The following is a 20,566-nucleotide window of genomic DNA, read 5'->3' on the forward strand; positions in this document are numbered from 1 at the left end:
TGTTGGAGGAATGGTGAAGATGAGGTTTAGTCAGATCAGGGCCAGGCCTGTGCTAGGACAAGGAATTCATAACTATTATTTAATTAATACTTGTTGGTCTGACATCTGTAGACTTACAAGCCGTAATGTCAACTTGTGCCTTTTATGGTACTCTGTGTGTGTGTGTATGTGTACGAAAGGGATTCACAAGTCCTCATCAAGGCTGTGTCCTTTCCCTATCAAGTTTTTAAATCAAAGCTCATGAAAACATAAAGCACCAAGTGCTCATCCAGATGAGGCTCTTATCTTTGGTCATTGTGCTGTTTAGCATTTTGCATCAAATCTAGATCTCCATTTTTTTTTTCTTTTAGATGTGACTCAGGAGTTGGCCGTGGTGTGAACTGCTACTCTCATGCCCTTTGCCATGGGTAGAGCTACAGAAATTAACCATAAAGAACTCATGTCAAGTTTCCACAGATATGTATATACACAATGTGTCAAAGTGAATGTTTTGGAATAAGTTTCATACCTTGCAAAGAGTTTGGTGTTTGAAAATAGATAAAGATAGGTCCAGATATTGACTTTTTATTGCTTAGATTTGTGATCTTGAGGAAATCATTAACTTCTGCTAACCTTGAATATACTAATCTGTAAACTGGATCTGTAAGTATACCTAGCTGTGCTGCCTTGATAATTTATGTGGACACAATATGAGGTAAGAGATAAGTGTATAGAAGTTGGTAGGAATTAAAACCCTACTATGTTGTTATTCTAATTATAATTGTTTTACAATGTTAGAATATAATCATCCCAGAAATATCCAGATGAAATGACCAGTAGGCAACCTTAGCATTTAAAGACAAAGTTCGTTAAAAGTAAATAGGATGTTAATAATAATGATCTAATCCATTTTCTTCATTTCATACAGCAAGATCATCGGGGTAACTATGTAACCTTTACAAGGTCACCATCCACAAAGTGGCAGAGTTTTGATGAATGAAGAAAGCTTCCCTTATGAATTAAAAATGTCATTATTGGCTCCAAATGTGTACACTGCAACCTTTCAATAAAGTCCTATTGAGTGAATTGCAATTGCCCTCTGGTATTGTAGGTAACTAGATCTTTTCTCCACCTTCTCATTATAAGGGAGAAAATTATCATTGTATACACAGGCAATATTTGAGTGAAGCTCTGGCTTATCAACTCAAAGACTCTGAATCACCAAATGAAGGTTTTAGGGGCATTTCAAACGATATCACATTACTTTGTTTTTTTAACAAATGGGCATTAAGAAGTAAAGTGATTCAGTAAAGGGAAACTGGGATCCAGTAATGAAAGCTATGAAATTGGGCAGAGGAACAAAGGAAAAAGAAAGAAAACTGCAATGAAGAGCATAGTCACTCATTAGAACAAAAATAAATCAAGGAGCGAGTAAGGTTTTCGTAATAAAACTAATTTTCTCATAATTTTGAACTCATGTGGAAATTGCTAGGCTAGGGTTTGGTATACATTTCCCAATTGTGGAAATATAAATTTAGTTGTGAGATGGGGGACTATCAGAAGAGAAAGGAAAAAGTGCTCACATGTATTGTCAAAGATAAGCCAATTCAACAAAAGGAAAATCTTTAAGACTCTTCCAAAAGAGCATTATAGTTCTTCCTTTACTTGTGCCGACTGTAAATGCCACAAAAAGTTGCTGCTGAAAAAACTAGACAGATTGTTTGTTTATTTTGAATATTACCTATTGATTGAGTTTGTGCAAAAGCTTCAGATAACTCAAAGTGCATCTCCTTATTTGAAGAGCCTTATGAATCTGATTGACGTTCTCATATATCTTAGATGAAATTCCACATGTGATGAATGAGCTAGAATGAAGAGTTTTTGATCCCTCTCTCAAGGCTGTATTTGTGTGACCCTAATATGTAGCAACAAACTTAAGATACTGTGCTTGGAAATCATTCAAAGTGATGTATGGCTCAAAATTAAAGCTCTTTATAATCTCACAACCTATACTTATTGTTAAAAATAGTAAGTAATGACACCATATGTGTTCCATGCATTCCTGCTATCTTCTGAATGCACACTCTATCACTGTAATTGTCTTTTAACATACTTAATATTTAAAGAATTTTCTCAGTAATATATGTACCTGCTGTTCTGTTTTGGAGCAGATGCATACCTAAATTGTTTTATACTCAAGCCTATGAGCACTAAAAGGTTGAATAACATAACAGGTATTTGAACCCTTAGCTGTGGCATAACTAGGGCTAGAACTCCTCAGCTCTTCTAACTCCCAGTTTCACTGTAACCAACTATCAAGTCATATCACTTCTTCTTGTGTCAAAGGAGTTAATATTATATGTAAAATGACTTTTTGTTAAACATTGGCCTACTATATCTACATTCAAAGTTAACTAATTCCCTCAGGGTAAACCCAAAGGAAGAATTGAAGCTATTTAATATCCTGAAAATCTGAAATGAGGGAATTTCTGCAGTTTTTATTACTGGTAGGTAATTATGTTCTCTGCAAAGATTCATAATACCTGTACTGAAGCTGGCCCTTCTAACCTGACTTTATTTTAATTTTGTTTAATTAGAAACTTACAAAATCTATAACTGGGCAAGCATTCATCTTTCCTTTGAAGTTAAAAGTCCAAATTTTGGTCAGATTATAAGAAATGTAAGTGCACGTGCGCGCACACACACACACACAAAAAAAAACACACACATACACACCACACCACAATGACAACCACCAACAACATATTATTATAAGAATAATAAAAACAATTAGAAGTTATGTATACCTGAAGAAAGTCCACAAGTGTAACTATATACCATGGAAAATATTGGGTTAATAATCCATTTTCAAGGCTATTGTCACAAATGTCATGAAGTATTACTTCAAAATATAGGAAGAATGATCTTGTAAAAAAATTTTCCAAATAAACTTTTATAAAGTGACTATTTGAAAAGAAATTGCTAATGTTCAATATATGTATACAAATATTAATTGATTATAGATAAAAATAAACCCAAGTCTTATATTTAATGAATAAAGTGTGTGGTCAGTAGAAATCTAAAGGAATTGTGGAATTTTAATGCATTTTTCTTAGAGCTTCTGCATCATAGGTTATGAAGACACCAAAATATACCAAGTTCAGAGCTAATCTTTTTCCGCTGTTCTATTATTCACTCAATTAATAGATTTTGTACAGCATAATGATCATTAATGATTATTCCTTAAGAACACTGACCCTAAAATATTTAGCAAGCAGCGAGCATTCAATTGAAATGTTGATTGGAAATGGGGAAATTAAACTGTCACTGATAAAATACTAAAGCTCATTATCACAAAGTTTCATTTTAAATGTTCAGAATTAGCTTTATTACTGCATCGGTAATGATAAGCATGAGTCTTAAATCCATGTCATTTAGGTTTTATGAGCATTATTAAAACACATTAACCACAATTCAATTAATTTACAAAATAAATGCTATTCTACAATATTTGTTTTACTGGCTCTTAAGCAAAGCTGTTGCATTAGGAAGTCCAAAGCCATATGCCTATGGAGTATATTTTACCCTTATCTCTCACCCCCATCTTTGTGGCTTTTCAAAGTATTCACTCTCCTCAGATAGGTAAATGTGCTGAAGGGAAAACACAGCTAGCTTGCTGCCACGCCTTTGTATCATTAGGACAATACTGACCTCTAGTGTTCTAGAAGGTGGAGAAACTAGCCCAGCACTGTGCCTTACTTCCTCTTACTAACCACTTAGATCTTTTTCTAAAGCAACACGGGAACAATTTCATAGAAGAAGAAGAAAAAGAAGGAGGTGGAAGACAAGGAGATGAAGAAGTAAAAGAAAAAAGTCAGATTCCAACTGCTCCTACATATTCTCTGAAATAATTTATAAACCAGGGCCCTTTGGATCCTCCTCTAGAGAGGATGATCCCTTTAGCCTTCCTGTAGAATACAAACTTTAATACAATCGGTATAAGGCATTACGACTAACTGTAGATGCTGTCCCTCCAAAACTTCTGACCACAGATAGAAACACTGGCTCAGTTTTGAACATTTTTCTGTACGCTACATTTGTTCAATTATCTTCCCTTGAGACATAACTCTGGGGATAAACGCACAGGGTCCTCTAGGACCTAAGTGGGTGGAGAGTGAGGTAGAAAAGCCCCTATGTGGTAAGTAATCTTCCTACTGTTCTCTAACCATGATAGTGCAAATTACAAAAAATAAAAAATAAAACTCTTCCAATATGGGTAGTATTTCTGAGCTTCATGACAGGAATAAGGGATATGGGAGCAAGCCCAGAAACTTGAGGCACCTTGATAAACCATCTTTGGAAACAACACAGATGGCTTAATTGCATTCTTTTTCATTTAGGAGGTCCCAGAGCTGGAAAAACTTCCTCTCCTCTGCCTAGAGAGGCAGCTGAGAAATTGAGCCTGAACCTCTCACAGCTCCAGAGATTTATTCAAGTTTGACGGACTGGATTCTTTAAATATATAGTGCAGTTGGTGGATCCCCGGGAGTCCAGCCTTCCCGCCTATTAAATTAAATGTCCTGCACTTGCCGAGGTTAGATCTTGGACGACAGAGTGTACACTTAGTGTATACTCATTAATGTTCATAAGCACAAAGATTTTTGGGGTGGGGTGTGCATCAAAGCTCTTCCTCCTCTAATAGGGGCAGCCATTGATCTTGTGGTTGACTACAGTGGTCCATGACTCTTAGGCCAAAACTCCCAATCCTGTTAAACCGGTGCCCATTGGTTGCAGGATACCCCAACTAGAGCCTTCTACCTAGGGCAGAACGCAGAGCCACATATCGTGGGGTGCTCGGTATACTGCAAATCTGAGGCACTGCATTCAGAGATGAGGCACTGTCACCGAGCACGGTGGCTGGGAGCTTCTCCATCCCAGGAAGCTCAGCTCCCAGTGCATTCTATCTGAACCGGGGGCCCTTCTCCGGAAAAAGCCCTGGCTGAGATCATGCAGGCATGGAACGCGGAGCTAGCAGGAGATTAAGGGAAGAGAAACCCTTCCTTATCCCCTGAACTTTGCGATAACGGAAGAAGGCAGGAAATCCAGCAGGGCTGGCTCATTTGAGCTCTGCTAACTTTTGGGATGGTTGGAGTGATGGAACCACACTGATTAGCTTTTTTTTTTTTTTTTTTTTTTTTTTCCGTTTCCTTTGCCCAAAGCAGACACAATCGAGTACGCTTAGACAGTTGATTGTCTTTCTGAATGCGATCGTTTTCCACCTCACCTACCCGCCCCCAGCTCCTCGTACTCACAGTTTGTCGCTGTTAATCCTAAATGCCACAAGCCGGAGAACAGCAAAGTCAAAACGCTGGTCAGCCGTGGTACAGAATCCATTTCCCCCGAGTGAGCGGTCCCTCCCAATGGAATCCCAAATTCGCAGTCGCCAGCCGCGGCTTCTTCTCGCTCTCTCTCTTCTCTGCACGGCCTGACCCCCTCCCACCCCCCCTTGGAGAGGCACTTGCTCTTTCACACCATCCCGTGCCCAGACGCTCCACCGAAACCGTGGCGGGGGAGTCTCCGGAGCTGCAGCTGGGGCTACGGTCCCCGCAACAGCCGCTAGCTGGACTCGCCTTCCTCGCCCGCCTCTTCCTTCTCTTCCCCCCTCCTTAACGGTGCAAATCCAAACCCAATTAGAACGACAAGCGCCGGAGCTCGGTGGACAGCCAAATCCACCTCTTCGGGCGCGAGAGCTGGAATCAGCACCGGGGTGGCGGACAGCTCCTTATAGGCGAGCGGGGCCGCGCGGCGCCGCCCACAGCCAGGCCCGCCCCGCGCTCGCCTATAAGAGCAGCCTGGGCGGGTCTTTGCCCCGCTCCGGCGCTTTTCCTCCAGGCAGCCTAGCCGCTGCGGTGCGCTTTGGCTACCTGGGAGTGAAAGGGAAAGGAGATTCTCTCTCTCTCTACCCTCCACCGGCTTCCTCTTCCCTTCCCCCCATTTGGGAAACGAGTAGAGGTATTGAAATTTAAAGGAGATTTTCAAAGACCGCTGCTGAAGAATGCTAATAGGAGCTGGAAGACAAGCGCATTAGGAAGAGGGAATTTCCCACGGAAAGCTTTGTAATGAGCTAACGAGATGCGTTCCTCCACCCCACCTTTGGAGGGGAGGGGAAAACAGAGCTTGAATTACGCATTTAATTTCCCCTGCGTTCGTTCCCTAATGGGAAAAGCTGATGGGTCTCGATAGGATCGGGATTTCTGGTTTCGCGGTTTAACGTTGTGCGCGCTCCCCTGCTTGCAGACCCCACAGCTACTCCCACCGCTCATCCTCTTGGCGTCTGCGTCTCCCGCCCGCTGTTGGCGCGTTGCTTCGGGCAGGTACTGCAAGGTGCTCGGGGCTCTGGATTCCAAGTCAGTGGTTCACTGACATCTCAGGGAGACGGAGAGAGGAGAGACACATGGGTGTGGTAGTGATGAGAGTCAGGGTGGAAGCCCGGGTTGGCTCATAGAATTCAAAGTATGAGGACTCTGCTGTAGGGATTTGAATTTTGAAAAAGGGAAAGAGTGATTTGGGTTTCTTTCTAGACACCCCCTCTTACAAATTTTGTTTCTGTTTTTGGCTTCTAGTATACATCTGGAAACTCTCCTGCTTTATCATAAATCAACTTAGTTTGTTTTTACTGGAAGCTGTCAGAGAGCTGTCAAATCTTAACAAAATGAGGGACCATAATGATTTCTCCTATTTGAAGCTTACAATGAAGTTAGGGTTGATGAACTCTACCCACTTCAGAGGAATTTGATGTCTCCCTCTCTCCCCATCCTCCTCTTACCTTCAACAGAAGCAATTATACAGTCTTATTTGTCATTGTAGACTCCTGACAATCCTGGCTGCACAACTACAGATGGGACTAGGTTTCAAGCAGCTTCTGCATGAATCCTGAGGTTAACCTTGTGTTTTTTGGTTACAGCTAGACTCACATCACTGAAATATTAAGAGATAGTTGAATGACAACTGGATTACTGACCTCATCATTTTATTAGAGAAGAAAGAATTTTGAGGGTCCTATCACTTACACATAAATGATCCTCTTCTCTCTAAGCTTCTAACTAAAGATGATTATGTAAGTCGCTAGATTCCTGGGCAAACTGAAAGACTTTCCCAGCTGGAGTTTTAGTTAGAGTGCATGGTAGGGTGCAGTGGAGGACCACACCCAGAAGATGGTGAATGTCAACATATCGAGGCTGAGGTGACCTAAGGAGCTGTCCTCTTGGCAGCTGGGAAGGGGTCTGAAGAGAGGAGAGGGCTGAGGTTCAAAATCTATCTGCATGGGCTTCTTTTTTCCTTCTACCAAGGGTACTGAGGAGCTGCCACCCAACCCCTAGCCTTTGAGAATCCCATGGTGAAAAACATTTATCTGGCTATTAATCATACTAAGAAGTCTAGAGAAATATACTGAGCCATTACAGCTTGGTATGTTCTAATTGTATGTAAACACTTAGGCATTTTTAAAAGTAGAATAGTACAGATATAACTGAAGCTCCTTTTGCATTTTCTCTGATCCCATTCATCTGCCATCATACCTAGAAGTAAACACTTTACTTATCTGGTGTATATCATTCCTATACATAATGTTTTTAAACTTTTACCATACATATTTATCTCCCTGAACAATATGTAGAGTGCTTTGTCTTTAACCAATACATAAGTGGTGTCATGTTCTTTCATTTTGCACCTTGCAATTTACTTAGTACTATAATTTTGAAATGTATGTATCCAGCTACATAAAGTCCTAGTTATTTTATTATAACTACTGTATTGTATTTCATTTCATAAATATGCCAAAATATATTCATTAATTCTTTGATGTATGGATCTATAGATTGCTTGCAGGGTTGTTGATATTTCCCTTTAAAAAGTACAATCTTGTACCTGTCTTTTAGCTATTCTTGCTCATATACTGAAGAGTAGAATTTCTGGACCATAGGAAATGCTTGTCTTCAGCTTTACCAGGTATTTTCTGTTATTCTTAAAATGATGGTACCAATTCATAAGTCTCCTCCCCCTAGTTCCACATCCCTAACAACTCTTCAAGACCCCTCTCTTTATGAATAGGAATATGATAGTCAGACAACACGTCTTTTGTCACTGAGTTTAATGTTCCACTATATAATTCCACCTTCTACACCTCACACCCCCCAAAATGTTTAGTTTAATATAACATTTCAAAAATTATAAAATATGTTGGCTTTGTCTTCTGGCAGGATGGCTTAAAATTAATTATCTGTGCCAGTAAAATGTGCTTAGGATAGATATGAACAGGCAATTAGGAAATTTTTTGCCATGAAGCCCTCAAACTGTGAATGGTATTCAGGTTATTAGTAAATATTGGAACTCTGCATTCATATGTCTATGTGCAGACCCAGTGTACAGTGTATAAATTTCACCTAATTTAAACTATTTACAGTTGTAGCTTTTTGTTTCTCTCCCTCAAACACACCTGTTCTCAGAGCAAGTTGAGCCTTAAATGTCAGACATTTGTCTAATATTTGTTAACATTTTAGTAAGAATACTGCAGCTCTGAATGTAGTGAGGGGTAAACAGCTGTTCCTCTGAGACAATAGTGTAAACAATGCCGTCTTCTGGGGGCATTCTGCCAGCAAGTATTTATTAGCAATAGAATATTAATCACTATAAAAACTGTTTTCAGCCAGATTGATATTTACCTATTGAAATTCTTTTGTAAAGCTTTTAGTCTGATAAATCCACTGTCCAAATGCTGAAGCAGAAGCTGAGTAAACTCCCTTTTCTCCCCCATGTTTCTCCATATAGAAAACTAACTCATCTTTGCAGAGCACTCTGCTTTGAAGAGGCTTAACAGTTCTGCATGGATGGAGCAGGTTGAACACTAACAGAAAATGGGGGAAAAATGGATAATTTTGAAACCCAAAAATGTCTATATTTTCAAGATGATAAATCTGACCATCTCCTCAAGACAAACTTCTATTTGAAATCCTAAAAAAAAAGAAATGAAATGGATAGGATGGCATTTCATTGTTTCTTTTCTTTGATTTTTCCTTGAGCACTTCCACTTATTTTTCCTTAGGAGACAGAAGGGAAAGAATCATTCATCAAATGGAATCTTTGCATTGGAATATTCAACAAGTGGTTCATCTCACTGATTTTATAATTCTCTTGTGAGGCATACAGAAGGCATGTTTGGTCATCTCCATTTTATTGATGGGATACTAAGAGGAGACAGATATTGACATGATAAATGTCACACAGAATTAATGGCTCCAACCCATAGGGGCACAAAAAATGAAGGTCTCCTCCCTCCCCCATTCTATTTCTTTTCTCTTTAGAAAGCTTACTGGTAAAAGTCACTATGACATATGGACACCTGGAATGTATTGAAGAAAAATCCACATATAATCACAGTAGGCTACTTTATTTTTAATACCAGTTCTTTTGGATTATTTTGACTTCTCATGTTATGGTTTGTGGTAAGGACTAAAGGCTAACATCTGTTGCCACCCAAATCTTCAAAATAGAGTTTTTCAAAATATTGATGTGGCAGAAAGCTAATTATTTTTCTTTTCATTCTTTCTTGTTTCGTATTTTTTTCTTTATTTTTGGTTCCTCCTTAATAGTATGTTGCCAATAATATGATACAGAGTGTAGGAAATAGAAAAAAAATTATCTGCTTCCACAGAGTTAGGTATTATTTAGAAAACTAAGATGTAAACACATTAAAAAGTTAACAATACAAATTAGCATGTGAGTATGTGTCAGATCTCTGAGATTACAAATGCTATGTGAGTTTTTAAGTTGACAAAGATTGCTTCCTCTGGGAAAGATAAGTTGCCCTTGGCATAACGAATCGGTTCTTTGTCTCCTTGGAAGTAGGGGGATTTGAGTCACCCTGGGCCTTAAAGGTTGCTATTCAGATGAGGTCAAATCAGGTATATTTGCATAACAGGAAAGTCAAGTCTTAGAATCATGAAGGCAGAATTCTACTTTTGCAGAAGAGTGTTCAGATTAAGACCCATTAACTTTAGCCACATACGGAGAAAAATCTACTTCAGCTTCTCCCCACTACTTCTCTCCCCGTCTCTTCTAGTTCTCACTTAAGCTCTATCTTGTCACAATACTTATCCTTGACATCAAAAATAGTTATCTTCTGTCATCTGCCTCCTGCCAGTATGAGGGCCTTTTCTGTTAGAGGCCTTTGCCGGGTGTGCATGCTTCTCAGCTGGGAAGATGCTGTGCTGTTGCATATATTGCTCTTTCCTCTTTGCCTGGGCTTTTTGTTCCACTGGCAAATGTTCAAGTCCAGACTCCACTAACAATTCTCTCTTTCCCTAACTCAGTAATTTCTCAAGAGTAGTTTCCTGAAGAATATTTAACTTTGAGTTTTCAGTACACATAGTAGGTTTTCAAGGAACAGTTGATGTCTGATAATGTTAGCTATAAAAAGTCTTTGTCAGTTCTTTCAGGGGTTATAGTGATCCCCCAATTCACTCTTTGCACCAGAATGCAAGAGGCTCCTTTAAGGACATTTATCCTTATTTACCTTAAAATCAAGATGTCAACTATATAAAAAAAAATCACTGAAAATGCAGTTTAGGATTAATATCCTGATAGTTTATTTTCCTAGTCACATGTTTCTCCAACATTTAGATTTATTTCTCAGAGGGAATTTACCCTCTAAAGTATCTATGTAATTGCATTGGTACAAATCTAGCCATGCCACATCCAGAAACATATGTCAAAAATGATGTTTCTTTTTCATTTATTTCTGCCTCTCTCTAAAAGAACTGCTGCCTATAATCACGAAGAAGTCATTTTGATATACATAGCATTTCAGGAGAAACTTGTTTGAGATAATTAAATGAAAATAATTCTGAGCTTAAAATAGGAAATTCTAAGTATTAGCCTTGCCTTTGAAGCTTACTATTACGAGGCCTGGAGTATATAACTTGGTTTCTTTGAGATTCCATTTCCATACCTGTGAATTGTGAATTATGATAATCCCTGGCTTTGGTATTTGTGCATATTCAAAGGAATCATATATTTAAAAATACTTTTGTTATACGGACACAAGTTGTAAATGCTATGTCCTAGCCTGAAGAAGACAATTTATTCAGTCCATAATCACAGGATTTCTAATGCATTTTATTTGCCAGTTCAAGTAAAAATAAGTGCAAACATCTATAAATATTACTCATTCTAGTGGAAACCTGCATGATTTATTACTCAAAATAATCACAGTAATTTAATTAACTCAACATTAACTTATTGAGCAACACTAATGTGCCTAGCCTTGTCTAATTTTTTTCTTTTTTTTTTTTTTTTGGCTAAATAGATGTCATCAATGACCTGGTCCTATCTGAAGTTTTTTATACTTTCCACAGTTTCTAGCTGGGAAGTTGACATGCACAACAAACACAATGAGTGCTTATAGGAGAGGAACAATTTAATCCTATATTTTTCAAGTCCATCCAAGTGGCAGACATTGAGGTCCTGGTCAACAGTCAATTCCAACTTCTTCCTTGATTCCGAAACAGGCTGGTAAAGAAATCACAATTGGAGTAAGCCTACCATAGCAATTGCGTACCCCTTTGAGAGTGATTATCTGATGCTCGCCGGGTGACTCAGTTCTGACCAAAAAGACTCAAGAGGAAAAAGAGATCTTCTTAGGAAAAGAGAGAAGAGTGGGAATAAAAAGGCCATTGCTATTGTAGTTTTCCCCATAGCATGGACAATATCTTGTGAGGGGATGAGGTTTATAATAACAATAGCCAATTTAGGACCCTAGACAGTTGGCCAAGACTACAAGATGAGAAAAAACAAAGATGGACATTTCCTGAATCTTTATCACAACATTAAATTATTTCTACTCAAGAACCATAAATATCTTTACTCTTTAAGCTACTACTTGTTAAGTCCTCTAGAAGAAAATAAAACAGTGTTCATTAAATATCAATCTGCAGTAGGCATTTGACTTTGTTTTCTCTTTTAGAATTCATGGCAAAATTCTGAAGTCAGTATCATTAGCTACATTTGGCATATAAAGATATTTTTTAAACTCCTGAAATTTAAGTAACGTTGTCCAAAACACAAAGCTATTATTTAGAAGTGCAAGGATCTGAACCTGTGTTTTCTGATACCAGATTTTTAGTTTATCATGTCATTGCTCAGTGCCACAACTGTTCACTAATGAAATACATCTACTAAATCTGTGTTTGTAGAGTATGTGTGTGTGTGTGTGTGACTTAATCTGATCATTTGAGCCCACATATGATTGACAATTTGACTTCTATAAAAATTATTTTTAGTGTTACAAAGGCCCTGTTTCTGTCTCTTAGGGAATAGCTTACTTCACAGCCAATGTGTTATTACTCAGTTTGTTAAAGGCAATTAATGAAGAACAGCAGGTATCATCTGATATTCAAGTCAAGCTGACATCTCAACATAAGATCTGTGATAGCCACTACTAGGAAAACTGTTTTACAAAATTTTCCAAGGATATATTTTTCAGGAAATACATTATTTGGAAGAAGAAAGAGCTGATTTCAAAAGATTATTTTATTATATAACCTAATCCCTAGTATTTATGTCCTTTTATCCCTTTTGAATTTAAATCAGCACACAAAGCACAGTAAAAACATTTATAATTTGCTTTTTACTGGCATTTTTAATAAGGTGGAAAGAATGTTAGCCTAGAGCCAGCAGGGGGTGTGCTGACTAGTAGGAAGTAAAAAATGCAGAGCAGATTTGAAGCAGCAGTGTGAGAAACTTTGTAGGCTGCTGAATTCTTGTTTATTTGTGGGAAAGTGGAGAGAGGACACAGGAGAAGGCACCAAAACACAAAAACAAATCAAAAACAGAAAAACAAATCTGCTGATGATGTTTTTAAAATCGGTGTTTACAACTGTTGTTACATCTACTAAGAAGTCACACGAGACCTAGAATAATAATTGTTTATAATCCAAAATATTGAATACAAATTATCTTGTTTTTAATGTTATGTTTAAAATATGCCACCTGCTTCTTTCGATGGAAAACTTCTCGATTTTAGCCGTGGTAGAGGCACTGCAAATACTAGTTTAATTAGACTTAGGCTGCGCATATTATTAGTAGATCATAACGTAGCACTGAAAGCAAAAGGCCTTCAAACAGCAGAGAAACTTGCTGTCTAGTAAATATACTTTTACTTTTCCTTTTGCATGAAGGAAAATTTATTTTAAAGGGTAAGTAATATATATATATAACCTAATACATTTTTAATGAAAAATTATTAAAATAGGGAGGTTTTCAAAGAATCAGTTATATGATGTCATTTAAGTGGAGCGTATCTTGATGCAATTTGCACAAGATTTTCTGTAAATCTGGCAATGTGTAACTAGATGCTAGGAGTACACAGTAGCTATGCTCAAGCTTCATGCAATTTAAAAAAGAGGATTGGTATAAAAGGGAAAAAGAAAAACATGACATAGTCAAGAAGACAGTAAATCCTGTCCTACAGGCCCAAACTGGCCGGCTGCTTGCTTTTGTAAGTTCGTAAGCTTGAATGATCACTACATTTTTTAATAGTCGAAAAGAATCACGAAAAGAATAACATCTGTGACACATGTAAATTACATAAAATTCAATGTTTACTGTCCACCATAAATTGTGTGTGTTTTTTTTAACACTACCATGCTAATTTGTTTGTTTTATCTAATCTACGGCTGCTTTTGCACCAATTGTGAAGTTCAGAAATTACCACAGAAACTATGTGATCTGCAGACAATCCCTTGAATACGGGAGGCAGAGGTTGCGGGAGGCGGAGGTTGCAGTCAGCCTAGATGGAGATGGTACCACTGCACTCCAGCCTAGGCGACAGGATGAGACTCTCTCCGACAAAAAAAAAAAAAGAAAAAAAAAGATATGACCCACAAAGCCTAAATTATTTACTATCTGACTCTGCAGAAAAGGTCTGTTGACCTCTGACAGAGTCTAGCAAGTGTATCCTACTAGAACAGGATACAAGGTATAGAAGAACTATGCAATAGGGGGCATCATGGTTCATTCATCCATTCAGGATTATTATTATTATTTTTATTTTTATCAAGACCTTTTGATGTGCCAGATACTGTGGGATAAGACTAACAACATTGTCTCTGAAATCTCAGAAAACACAGGCTGTATATGTAGATTTAGTGATGTCTATTAAAGTGGGTTGAAACCATTTCTGCTCACCAAGTTGCATTTGAGACTTCAAATTATTACCCATCTCACTTCCCTTAAAAGTATAGAAAAAATGTGGTGCTGTGCTTATCATTTCTCTGGTATCTTAGGATTACTGATTATCGATCAGCCTTTATTACCTTCCAAAAAAATTCTGACAGTTCAGTATGACTGCATGTTTTTGTGCATACTTATGTTTCAGAATTGTGACATACTTTCAAACTTACAGAAAAGTTGCAAAAATAGTATAAAGAACTCCCGTTGTCGTTTTACTTTTAGCATTTTTCTTTTTTTTTTTTTTTTGAAACGGAGTCTCGTTCTGTTGCCCAGGCTGGAGTGCAGTGGCACGATTTCGGCTCACTGCAAGCTCTGCCTCCCATGTTCACACCATTCTCCTGCCTCAGCCTCCCGAGTAGCTGGGACTGCAGGCACCCACCACCACACCTGGCTAATTTTTTGTGTTTTTAGTAGAAACGGGGTTTCACCATGTTAGCCAGCATGGTCTTGATCTCCTGACCTCATGATCTGCCCGCCTCGGCCTCCCAAAGTGCTGGGATTACAGGCCTGAGCCACTGCGCCCGGCCGTCACTCAAGCTTTATAGAAGACGCTGAGACAGAAAAGGGATTTTTGTAATTGCCCAAGTTCACATGGCTAGTGAGAGGAGATAGTCAATTTCAGGCCAACTTCTCTCTAATTTGGACGCCTTCCTAGAAACTTGAGTGCATGAAGTAATCAGTGAACTTGTATCCAATAAGTGGAAGAGCGTATAAGAGAGGTAGAATAACAGCACTGCATGTAAATGATTTTTTTCTAAAACCTTGTCTCTGAAAGCAAAAGAAATGGAACATGAGATGAAGGGATGTGAAATTGAGAAGGGAAAGAAGTATGCTTTAATTCAAATGGGAAAGAGGCAGCAGAGAGGGAGATGAAGGTGCGAGGGAAAGAGGCATAGGTGTTTTACAGTCACAGAGGGAGTCAAAATCAGAACCATGACAGTGGACACGGATGGTGCACGAGAAGGAATTGAGGATAGAAATAAGTATGTTGTTAAATGGGGAGAAGATGAGATTACAAAGGTCCTGCCAGGCAAACAGCTTCTGTCTTCCTGATGACTTACGAAAAATATGGAGCCTGAAAATAATGGAGTCTGGTGCTAAAAAGAAGGGCTTAAATACAAGGAAATGAAAGTTGGAGTAATCCCTCAGAGCCACCGCGCCGGGCCACTGTTAGCATTTTTTAAACATTTTGTCCTATTTTCTTAATATTTATCAATCTGTCTCTCTCTCTCTTTCTCTCTCTCTCGCTCTGTCTCTCCCCCCACTCCTCCCCTTCTCTGACCAAAAATCTCTAGTTTATCTAGGTCTCCAACTTACCCAATACCTGGATCAACACAACAAAAGCCCAAAAAAGTGGACAAACAGAAGGAGAACAACTATGAAGGCTCATGAAAACTCATGATTTAGTATGTTTTGTCCCTGTCAGACAACTAATTACAATTACATTACATGACAGGGAAAACAACTCCAGTGCACTAGGAATGTGATCACACCTCAAAGAGGACTCCACCTCATCTTGGTGTCAGGAAAGATTCCTAGAAAAAATGACTTATGTTGGTGGGCTGAGAGAGATGGGAGGAGGATGGAGTGCTTGCACCTTTAGTTGACTTCGGGATGGAAACAGAATGACTAGAAGGAAGACAACCAGAATTACTGTGACCACCAAATGGATAGGTGATTTAGCTAAGAGCCAGACCACGTAAGTGTGAAGGGTTTGATATTGTATTTGTTGTTGAAGAAAGAAACCGGTATTGGAGAATTTGTTTGTTTCAAGGAGGGGAGTGGCGAGTGGTTTTATATTTTATAGTTGTTTGGCTCCAAAAGTCAGTCAGGTCATTTTCAATCAGATAAACTAATTCTCATAGATGCATTAGTAATTACAATGAGATAATGTGTTGCTTCTCCATTCAACATAAGTTTTTACTTTAGGTGTTTCTAAGACTTTACTCAAAGAAGCAATAGCTTATGGATTTGAGATTTGGTCTTCAGAGTATTGGGCACATGCTTTTCATCTCACTTGATGTATATGATATAGAAGGCAAATTACATAAATTATTTGTATCTATAAAATGAGATGGCAGCAAATCACAAAGTGTTGTGAAAATCAGAGTCGAGGTAAATGAAGTACAATGGCTAGTGCCTGCAACACTCATTAAATAGTTACTGTTACTGATAATTAGGTGGCACTAAATATGACACCTTAAGACCCAGCAAGTCTTCCTTGGGAATATTTTGTTGCCTCTCTCATAGCAAAGCTTTGTAAGTGTGGCAAAATCATAGTCATTTTCTCTATTGAAGATAATTATGGGCAGGGCAAGGTGACTCATGCCTGTAATCACACCACCTTGAGAAGCAGAGGTGGGGGCATCACTTGAAGCCAGGAGTTTGGGACCAGCCTGGGCAATATAGCAAGACCTTGTCTATACAAAATAATAATAATAATAAAAAAATTAGCCAGGTGACGTGGCACACACTTGTAGTCCCAGCTACTCTGGAGGCTGAGGTGGGAGGACCACTTGAGCACAAGAGCTCTAGGCTGAAGTTAGCTATGATCATGCCACAGCCTTTCAGCCTCAAGAAAGAGGGAGACCCTGTCTCTAAAAAAAGTAACAACAAACAAACAAACAAACAAAAAAATCACATTCCCTTGGGGAAACAAGACATTTAGAATGTGACCAGTGCACATCTTCTGCATGCTTCACATGTGTCTGGCAACTTGTTTCTAGTGGACAATGATGATGCATTTTCTGAAAAATTAATAGCAAGTTTCAGAAACTAAATTGCAATGCCTCACAGTAAAGACCATTTTTTTGTCAATACAACCAAAAGGAATAGGCACAATAAAGCCATAAAAATTTATCGGGGGGAAAAGATGGAACACTTCTTTATTTAAAGAAGACTTTAGACAAAAAGCAAAATGCTGTAGCTCTGATTTTTGTTAAATGATTAGAGATGGAGGAAGATCAGAATTGTAGATGCTGAATTTCAAAGTTTGGTGCTGAATTTACTAGACAAATATTTATCAAGGAAATTCTATATTTATAACTTGCTGACTCTATCCCCACTTCCTATGAATAGCATTCTTTCTTTGGTCTGATATTATTTCTAGTTTAGGAAAGAATCATCTCCTGTGTATAACCCTAGGAAGCATTTGTTTATAGCAGTAATGAGGATGGAGAAACTTCAGTTGGTTTCTTAGAAATCTTTTTGCTATACTCTTGGGATTACATATAAAATGTTATTTTCATCTTTTTCTTGTTTGTCAGAACATCTGATTAATCAATTTGAAAATCCATATTCTGGTTGTCTAGCAGATTTTCATTGGGCAAAAATGAAAACTAAATTCAGCATGAGTCTAGGAACTACCAGTGTGCAATTTCAGATTTATGGGATTGAATAGGATTCAATTAGATTTTGGGAAAAGAGTATATATAAATAAAATATGTATCCAATTTAATTTTAATCAAACATTTTATATGGGGGATTTTAATGATTTCAGCTCACCATTTTTGAACCATTTGCATAACTCTATACTGACATTTGTTCTGCTATTAAACAGAAAATAAAGCGAGCCCAGATCAAATGGGTTAGAGGCAAATATGGGAAGATGATAACATCATTTAATGATGTGTTATAACAAAAAAGAAATCAAAGATGTTGGTAACTTCAGTTTAATTCACAGAAGATCACATTTCTCCACTTAGACTGATTTAAGAATTCAGGTTAGTTGACTACTATTAGCAAGACTTGCAATTATGTGAGGCAAGCACATCCTCCTCTGTCCACTTGGGTTATTTATGTATAGCAGTCGATCATGAGGACATGGATAAAGGCATTGCACTTATTTTCTCCTTGAGCAGTTTCCACTGATATCACTGATCCTGATACTGAATTACAGAACCCTGAGGATTCTGTATTGTTGTAGTTCTAAACCTTTTGCCGTGGGGTTTAGCCTGTGGATAGGAAGAGTCAAACAAGAACAAGTTATACAGTTTCTCTGGCTAGATGATGAACAATACGTGCTTCCTGTCCTTATGATGTTCCCACATGTGGATGGTGAAGCAGGCACCAAGATGACTAAGCTAGAGCAACAAGATTTGGTGAATCCAGAGCTGACGAATAACAGTTCCTCTGGCATGGAAGCAAAAGAGGAAATTCCAGGGAAGGCAAAGGCCCAAATTTGTGAACCTGTGTGCCATGTGCTGGGGAAAATTGAAACCTTCTAATAAACTAGAATGAATGTTGTGTGTATGGGAAGCCTATGGACTCAATGAGAAGAATAATTAGTGAATGTGTCCATGTGGTCTACATTTTAGGTGGGTCAGAAGGAAGGATTGAGTGCAGAAGACAAAATGTTAACCTGAAGTGGGGTCATTTTCATATTTAGGATTAAACAAGACTATAGACATTACCATTACAGTATAGAAATAAAAAATATCATGATATTTTTAAGTGTCATAACTTCTAATTATTTGCCATCATATTTTTGGTTTACTCCCTTTCAAATACACTTAAGCATAATTTTAGCCTAGAAGAGAGCAAGACCTAATATTTGGCTAGTTCAGGGAGTGACTTACAAGCAAAGAGGTTCCAAACATGATTTCCCCAATTTCTTACATTTCTAAAGCAACCCAAGTAGAAATACTGGCAAAATATGACTGAATTTTCAAAAAATCAAGTCGCTTCTTTGGAGAGATGTTAAACTCCAGAGATCAATGTATAGACCTTTCCACTTAGCTTACAACTAGATAAAACGTTCTTTTGACCTGAAATGGCTTAGGACAAATTCTTTAACAAAAGAACTGATTAAACACTATTGTCACTAAAGCCTCACAATAGTTAAAGCATTTAAAGAGTTCTAAATAGGCTGAGCATTGACGTGTTAAAGGATTATATTGAGCGTCACCATATACATAGGAAAGTGTCCTTCAAAACCTACTACAGGGTATAATGGACCATACATGTTGTTGTTGTGAACAAATTGGCAAGATTCAAGGTTTTCTCTGGATTCTAGCATCTTTACAAAGAGAGTGTCTGTTGTTTTATAAAAGCATTTATTTACATCTTTATCAGGCATCCTCCAGTCCCATTGTGCTCAAACATGAGAGGTTAGGGCAATCTGTGGATTGGGGTGGATTTCTCTTCTGAGTCACTCCCAGACTAGGAAAGTGACTCAGAAGAGTCACTGAGTGGGGAAACAGAGAACCAGGGATGCCTCTGTAGCTCTGACCTAACTTAAAGTTCCAGATGAGTCTGACCTTTTCTCACTTTGCAATTTAGACGTGAAAAAAATGAGGCTGAAGATGGCTCATCTTCCTCCCTTGAAAATGTTCTAAGAAGATGAACCACATTCTGTCCATACTGTCCAAGCCCCCAAACCATACCTTATAGCACAGGGTCTTGTTTCATTAGTACAAGAATCAATTGTTTTTCTTTTGCTAGAAAGTTCACAACTTTAAAACCTCCAAAAAATGAATGAATTATAATCTAGAACTTCAGATGTCTGTATCGTAATAGCTGGATATGCTTATGGAGTATGATAATGATCTTTTCCAGCAAAGTCTCACTTTGTACTCCACAAATACATACAATTATTATTTGATTAAATTAATTAGTTTAAAAAAACAATCTGTAGAAATATCAGTGTCTTCTGGGGAGGAAATTATTACATACACATCAACATTTGCCCAAATTTTAACACTTTGTTACCCTATGTCACTTTTGTGAAGTGATTATAGGGAAATTTTTCTAAATATAGAGTTTATCATAAGGAAGTGTTCTTAACTATAGAATCTTAAAAGTGCACAAGGATATTCATTGCAATTTTGTTTTTAAAAGTAAAAAAACATTGGCTGGATGTGGTGGCTTATGCCTGTAATCCTAGAATTTTAGGAGACTGAGGTAGGCAAATCACTTCAGGCCAGAAGCTCGAGACCAGCCTGGCCAACATGGCGAAACCCCCTCTGTACTAAAAATACAAAAATTAGCTGGGCATGGTGGTAGGCGTCTGTAGTCCCAGGTATGTGGGAGGCTGAGGCATGAGGATTGCTTGAACTAAGGAGGTGGAGGTTGCAGTGAGCTGGGATTGCAGTGAGCCACTGCACTCCACCCTGGGCAACAGAGCAAGACTCCACGTCGAGGGAGGGAGGGAAGGAGGGAGGGAGGGAGGGAGGGAGGAAGGAAGGAAGGAAGGAAGGAAGGAGAGAGAGACAGAGAGACAGAGAGAGAGAGAGAGAAAGAAAGAAAGAAAGAAAGAAAGAAAGAAAGAAAGAAAGAAAGAAAGAAAGAAAGAAAGAAAGAA

General features: G+C 38.2%; 1 protein-coding gene across 1 annotated transcript in view; it reads right to left on the reverse strand.

Annotated features, from left to right (window-relative positions):
- Nucleotides 1–5,737, reverse strand: part of CNTNAP5 (contactin associated protein-like 5) — a 951,880-nt gene extending 946,143 nt beyond the window's left edge. The window contains exon 1 of the mRNA XM_011983413.1: nt 5,292–5,737. Coding sequence (XP_011838803.1) covers nt 5,292–5,373 — 82 coding nt within the window. The 5' untranslated portion in view covers nt 5,374–5,737. The remainder of the gene's footprint in view (nt 1–5,291) is intronic.
- Between the last annotated feature and the right edge of the window lie 14,829 nt (nt 5,738–20,566).

Source organism: Mandrillus leucophaeus, unplaced genomic scaffold, assembly GCF_000951045.1.
Source record: "Mandrillus leucophaeus isolate KB7577 unplaced genomic scaffold, Mleu.le_1.0 Scaffold25, whole genome shotgun sequence".
NCBI lineage: Eukaryota > Metazoa > Chordata > Mammalia > Primates > Cercopithecidae > Mandrillus > Mandrillus leucophaeus.